Source organism: Eurypyga helias, unplaced genomic scaffold, assembly GCF_000690775.1.
Source record: "Eurypyga helias isolate BGI_N326 unplaced genomic scaffold, ASM69077v1 scaffold16610, whole genome shotgun sequence".
Taxonomy (NCBI): domain Eukaryota; kingdom Metazoa; phylum Chordata; class Aves; order Eurypygiformes; family Eurypygidae; genus Eurypyga; species Eurypyga helias.
In genome coordinates this window covers 166527-173899 of record NW_010225271.1, presented here as the reverse complement: position 1 = coordinate 173899, position 7373 = coordinate 166527, and the positions used below count along the sequence as shown (strand labels likewise).

Sequence of the window (7373 nt, the reverse complement as noted above, 5' to 3'; positions counted from 1 at the left end):
TTCTCCTCTCCTTCCATTAGTAGCTGGACTCTATTAATTTCATTTGAACTATGGATTGAGAAAGCATTAGAAGGTCTTAGAAATTAAAGATGGAAAAAACCCCTTGCTTGGATATCCCATCTGGCCCTTACACTGGCAGTATATGAGTCAATATTTTACAATGAAAAAGAAATACAATATTCTGGCAGACTATTTTCTACAAGCAAACTTATTTATCTTCATATTATTTGATAACAGTACATTTCTTTATTTTTTTCCTCCATATATCCACAGCATGCAAGCATGTTGCAATGAAGGGTGTTCATATTTTATTATAAATTTTCAGGTTTTTTTTATAACTCGATCATCAGATTATGTATTACTAGAAAATTGGTTACTAGTTTTAGTGACCTGTTCTAGCATTGTTTATTCTCTCACAGTCGATGACGCTTTTCATTCTGTTTTTAAAGACTTATTGTGGTCATATCAAATAAACTTAAATTTTTACGCAGAAAATAAAAGCAAGAAAATACTTGCAAGAAGTGTAAATATTATGCTTATTTGCTTACTAGGGCCTTAAAAAAAGATCTCCAAATCATGGTGCTGTGCCTTTAAAAAGTAAAGTTCCAATAAAATTCCATTAACTATTTTCAAATGTAGCAATCCTCCTGTCCAGCTGTGAAAAGTACTAGATGATACTTATTTGCCATTTGTGTTATTTACGGTCCATGACTTTTATGGTAACTGGTTCCTATTATTGGTTTCTATTAATGTAAAACATAAGTGAACATAAATGAGGCGTGAATCATTTCTTTTTATTAGCCCCACAGTCTTCACTCAGTGCTTGCAGTAACTCCAGCTGTGACTTGTTAGTGATAACCTATTTAAAGAAGGATATCTTTAAGAATAAAAGCTGTGATTAGGATTCTTTGTCTGTTCATAGTTTCAGAAGGTTTCTCTAGTTCATTGCAGGATCAACAATGATGAAAATAAAATAAAAATTAATTAGCAATACTTCTAAATCCAGAGTTGCCACTAAACTATCCTGAGCGTAATGTGGCACTAATTATACTCCAGTTAAGTTCTTACTGGTTAGTACTAAAAGCAAGACATAGGAAACATCACTTTGACAGCACAGGAAAGGACTTCCTGCTGCTATTTATCTGTGCTGTTAAATGGTAGATGCTGATATGATCAGTTATTAAACAATATACGCTTGAAAACAGATACATATGTGTATAAATAGACTTGTGAAAGAATTATTAGTTTGCTTTTTTATTTTAAGAATAATTAATGGGGAATTAGATGTTTCAAAACTGGTCTATACAGTTATATTATTGAAGTTATTAGTTTGAATTGTATAATAACAATTATATTTTAAATCATTTATGAAGTTCCTTTCCAGGTAGCTTTGTAGTTAAAGCATTATTTATCCCATGAAAAGGAAAACACTTAAGCTTTCTGCTTTAGCAGAATCTAGATGCCGTTAATACTTGTGTATCAAATTTTATTTCACCAATATTTTTTCTTAAGAAAATCCAAGTTTTCCTAATCAGTTCTAACAATGTATTGCTTTAAAATAATAACTACTTATTAGTAGTTAAATAAATCTGGAGTGCACATTTCTCATCCTTAGCTTTAGGGCATTTTATCAACCTTTGTGTTGTCTGTAATTCTCTATCAAAATGAACTGCTTTAATTATTTTGGAAGAAAAATCTTGCTATACTTCCCAGACACTGTGTGTCCTCTTTCATCAGTGATGCGTCATGAATAAGAGAAGAAAATAAAAGAACTGAAACCCCACAATAAAGCACATTATCCGATACCTTTTAGGGGCCTTTCCGTGATACCGCTGAGGTATTGCGGCAGCGCTACAAGCCTTTGGAAACAACCTTGCGAGTGGCAGCATCAATCAATTCACCACTAGAGAAGGCCAGAGAGGAAATGAAAAGGGAGGAATGGAGAAACCGTATACATGACAATGAGTAAGTTCTTTGTTTTTTCTTATATTGTTATGAGATGTTTTCTTTACTCCGTTGCTTTCAGAAACCTTTCATGCCTGACAAAATGAAATGTCAAACCTGACAGCTTACTAGCAAACATTCTATGTACATACTTCTAAATTCTGTGTCCTTAGATTATAAAGTGTTCAGGGCAGAGACCCTATCTTGTAATTGTGTAACATCTGCCATCCATACCTGCGAATCTATAGAAGAACTTGTAATAATAATAATATGAGATGCAACAGATGGTCTTAGTGGGAAATAAGAAAACAAATGCAAATTCTGTTTTGCCACATGCACCTTGCCAAGGGAAAAATACTGTTTCAGTCTTCGTATTCAGGGAGCTTACAGTCTATGGCAGGAAAAAATGGTGTTGCATGCCAATGAGACTTGCTTTCTCTCCCAGTAGACTACCAAAGCTCACTTGGAAGGGAAGGGAGCATATGTTGCACATGTTAGAACATGATGCAAAAACTGTAATCATCTTTGAAGCAGTTTGGTTTCCTAAGCCATAGCATCTGTAATAGTGTCAGATGGGCCAGTTCTTTTCCATACAATCCCAAATACAGACATAATCCATCCCAAAAGATTTCAGGCTTCGGTCCTAGAAGATTTAAGGCTATTGCCAAAACAGTTCCAATTCAGTTTTTATCATAATGGAATTCTTTTGTACAATCATAATGAAAGCCTATTAAGTCACTTGCTCTGACTTCACAGTTAACTAGAAAAAAATAATGTTCTGTCAACTTTTCCCCTGAATTCACTGCTCTTGGCAACCCTTTGATGCTTTAATACCAGAATTCAGGGCAGAAAGGAATCACTCTTCCTCATAAACAGGCTGAGATGCATGGATTCACTGGGACGTGCGACATTTTGCTATCTTTGTTGTGTTTCAGGCTTTTCTATCAGCTCCATGTTACCATGTATCAGCTTCAGGACTGTGACTTAAGAATACCAGAATCAATTGCATTTGCATGGTTTAGCTTTTATGGTTTTATTTGTTGGATCTTTTTTTATCACATTTTCCCCAATTTAATATTAACAGTGACTTTAAATGGAAATCCAATTAAAAAACAGTTTTGAAAGAAAAAAATCTTTTAGTTCAGCTACATTTAGGTAATGTTACCTTTTATATTTGGTGGCAAAAATGCAATATAGTACTTCTTATTCCTTTCATACCAGAACCATAACTGAGTTAACTTACAAGTAAAATCTCTTCATCCCTGTATTCATTGACTTATTAGAGAGAGGGGAAAGCAGCTTAACTTTCATGTCTCAGCTTAAATCTGGGCCAATTTTCTATTTATTTATTTTTATTTCCAGCTTCTGCTGATGAAATCTAAAAAAAACCCCACTGGATAATAATTAAGATACTACCTCTTATTTAAACTTTTCTTTCTACTGAATAAGTTTTGACTAATGCAGTCCAAGTGAGGGTGCATGATGTCCATCATTTATTGGCATGACTATATTGCCCAGTCTTTATTTGATGAGATTTACCCCAAAGATCACTGTGTCAACAGTTGCAAAAGGTCAGATTTAGTAATACGTATTTCACTGACTCTCTTCAGTAAGTGAATTGTGAAGGCTTTGTTCTTTTACGGTTTAAATTTGGAGTCTCCAATTTTGACAGATTTTAATTTATCAGGAGTCTTTGTTTACCTTGTGGGTAAGGAAGCATTTAGCATCACCCTTAATGCACAGAAGCAGTGTCCCAACACCAGTGATTCTCAGCTTCATGCACACTAAGAGCATAGGGTGTTACACATTTTTCAGGCTATGATCATTCCGTTTGTGCTTCAGATTCAACCAGCCATGAAAGGGTCACAACTGTAACCTTGAAAAGGTGATGACAGAGTTGCAGGTCACCATCAGGACCAACACATACTAGTAATGCTGCAGCCTCTGTGTGGGATGCTGGTCTCCAGGGAACAGTCAGCAAATGGTTACTCTGATTCTGCAGTAGTTTTTCCTCGACAGTGTCTATTATGAATTGACAAATTTCTGTCTCTTCCTATGTAATTGTGTACTTTGGGACTGTATCTCTTCCTGGTAGATCTTCCTATGCTGATTATTCTTCTATTTTAGAAAATAAGGAGAGAACAAACAGCAGAAGTGTGTGGCATTTGTTGAGAAAGCTTGTGTTTGCATAAAATGACAAATTGAATCATTGATCTGTACATTTCCAGAGTGAGTATCGTGTGATATCTAAGACAGAAAAATCATCAGTGCATACCTGCAATTTCTGACAACATTCAGAATTGCCACTCACCTCTGATTATCAGAGTTCTTTAAAGTGGTAATAGGTGTTCTCTAAGTGTTTCAAGCTCTGAGAAAGTTTTTGCTTCTGATAAAATGCAGAAATAATTGAAGATGTGGGCGAGGTTGGGGCAGGTGGAAGCAGTACAAATGAAAGCAAGAGAGAAATGTTGTGCTTGCTTAAAGCAACTGCTGGAATTTCCTATTTTGTAATGAAAGAGCAACTGGGTAATCTAGCCTAATAAGAATGATTCCTTTTTTTCATGTAATTGAAGCTGTTACTGCCTTATTGTGCTATTTTTCATACAAATGAAGTGATTTCCCCCTCCGCTTGGATAGGAATGACAATTGCACTCCTTTGGGATGGCCACTTAATAAACTAGTGTCTAGTGTGAGACACCAACTGCTGGATCCAGCAGATTTAGATCACTAAGCATGAAAAGTTCTTTGCTCAGTTGCATGCAGCTGAATGCTGGCCTAATTTTCCAGAGGAAAAAATATAAATTATTTTCATTAACTTTGCTGAAGTCTGTCTCACGTAATAAGCCTCATGCTTCGAAGTATACTGTTAAACATCTTTATAAAGTCAACATACGTCAGAATGGGATGCAATGTGGTGATAGAATAGGGATAAACCAGCAATAGTGTAAGGCTGAGGCTTCCTGATTTATTGCAGTCTTCCGGTGTGACATCAGGCAAGTCACCTCAGCCTCTGGCTCCCTCCGTGCTCAGTGGAGACAGCCAAGCTAGACCTAAACGCGCGGGTTCACTGGCGTGCAGCACGGTGCCAGGTTTGCACACCCTGCCTCTCACACACTGGGTGAACATTGCAGCACCAAGCTCCTCGCGGGCTCATTCTTGACCAGACGATGCTGTCCATTAGCGCCAGCTTAGGTGCTTCTGTGCTGCAGAGTGCTGTGCAGGGAAGGTACACCTACAGAGAAGCTAATGATCTAAGGATGGTCTACACTTGGAGAGCATCCGTGTTATGTGCTGCCTGGTATTAATAAAATTTTAAAAGCAAATCACTTTGCTAAAATTAAAAATTTTAAAAAATCTTTTGATTTCTGTATTTATAACATCTTTTACTGCATTTCTGACTTAGCTGCAGTGAAAATAGCTACTATTTTTTTTTGTCATACACAAATATAGCACATCTGAAAACTTTCTTCAAATTATACTTAGTTTTTCATATGCTTTGCAACTTCAGCAATTTACATATTTTCCGGACTGTTATTGTATTATCATAAACAGGGATTATCATATATTTTCAGATAATGTTTTCTTAACAATTCAACTTCTATTTGTAACTCTTCCATTTATTTTAATTACTAGCACAGTGTGCAACATTTATTAATCAGCAGAGTCTTTTTAAGTTAAAATACTAAATTAGCTAACCCCATTAACACAGAATACTCCAAACAAGCAGTAATAGGAGAGGTAGTTACTGTGCAAATCGTATTATACATGCGGGTGCTCTAGGGCACAGTTAAGCATGATTACCCTCTTTTGATCCAGTATTCCTCTGCTTCTTCCAGCTAATTTCCACTGGAAATTTACAAAGTAGCGCCTTCATTTTTCCATCTTAATTTTTCTAATGAAGTTCTGGTACTTTATAACACTGGGGATGCAGATAATAAGTCTGTGTATAATTAAGAAGTTCGAAAATTTGCTGCAGAAGAGATCTCTTCTACTTCCTACAAGAACTAGACTATGTTTTTTCCTTGCCATTTTACATTATCATAGATAGGGGTTAAACAAAAAAAGCCAGAGGATTCTTGGATTTACTGACGTTAGGATAAAAGCAATCGCTAGTTTAATTAAAAGGTATGTATTTATTATATTACTGTAGACAATATTTTAAACAATGCATTCAAAATAAGTTTCTTAGGGCAAAAACACTGCACTAATGCAAGTCTGACTAGATATGTGAAGTAAAATATTCTGTCTTTATTTTTGTAAATAATACTTTGATTTTAATATCCACTCATTATGAACTAATTAATGGCTGCCCTGCTTCAGTTGTTTTGCTATGGAAAACCATTGTGCTTTCTCCTTTGTTGCCTGAGTGAAAAGATAGACACGTTTGGGTTTGATGAAGAAATTACTTCAGATATAACCCAAACTTGAAGCTTAAAAACAATGTAATGTTTTATTTAGAGAGAGAAAAAAAAAAAGAAGATAAAAGATTCACAGCTTTCTGATAAAGCGTAGTTTGTTTGGAGTTAATTGTTCATGGTTGTGTTCAAAGTGAGATAAAATTATTTTATTTGAATTAGATCAAGACAACAAGGAATTTAATTGCTGTTGCATAGAATTGCTTTAGATAAGAACAACACTATCACACATCTAGAGTTAGGATTTTGATAGTATTTTTACTACTAAATTACAAAAAAGTACAGTACATGCAAATATGATGAAAGTTTGAAAACCCATGTACGCAGAATACTCCTAGCTCTCTGGTTTTAATATTTTGTGCCTTGTCAGTGCAGTAGGTATGGCAGCCTGGCAGTAGATCTGCAGCCAGTTCTTTCTCAGAAGCCTGGGTACAGTTTGAAGCATTTCTGGTATCAGGATTCCATGCTCGTGCTGCTAGGCTGCTGGGATTTTGCCTCTTGGGCAGGTCCACAGAACGTGCTGAAGGATGACACCATTTATTTGCTGCCATCTAAATTCAAGAAAAAGAGAATGCCTCTGAGCTGTGCCATGTTGGTAGGTACCATCGAGCACTGGGCTGCTGCCAGCCAGCAGTAGATGATGGAGCTGACAAATCCTCCTTCCTGTTCGTGCTGCTGCTCTCTCATATTGTCACAGATACCAGTGCCCAGCATCTCCTCCTGCTTCTATGGCCTTGGTTGGTCCAATTGGAAAGCCTTGAGCATGTGAAAGGCCTTTTCCATCTCCTGTGGCAGTAGTGAGAGATGTTACAATAAAAGAGACAGAAAGGAGGGAAGAAATGCTAGGTGAGAAGATGCAGGAAGAAAGATCATGAGAGGATAAAAATGTGGGGAAAAGGATTAGAAAGGTGAAATTGATGGTAGCAGGGAGGTGTAGGATAGGATGAGGGAAGAGAGAAAACAATTTTTATTTTTCTTAACAAAAGATATGTGGGGTATCTTTTGAAATTTAAA

General features: G+C 36.1%; 1 protein-coding gene across 1 annotated transcript in view; it reads left to right on the top strand.

Annotated features, from left to right (window-relative positions):
* Positions 1-7373, top strand: part of SPATA17 (spermatogenesis associated 17) — a 52093-nt gene that overhangs the window by 21660 nt on the left and 23060 nt on the right. The window contains exon 3 of the mRNA XM_010148913.1: positions 1814-1965. Within this exon, the coding sequence (XP_010147215.1) occupies positions 1814-1965 (152 nt within the window). The remainder of the gene's footprint in view (positions 1-1813; positions 1966-7373) is intronic.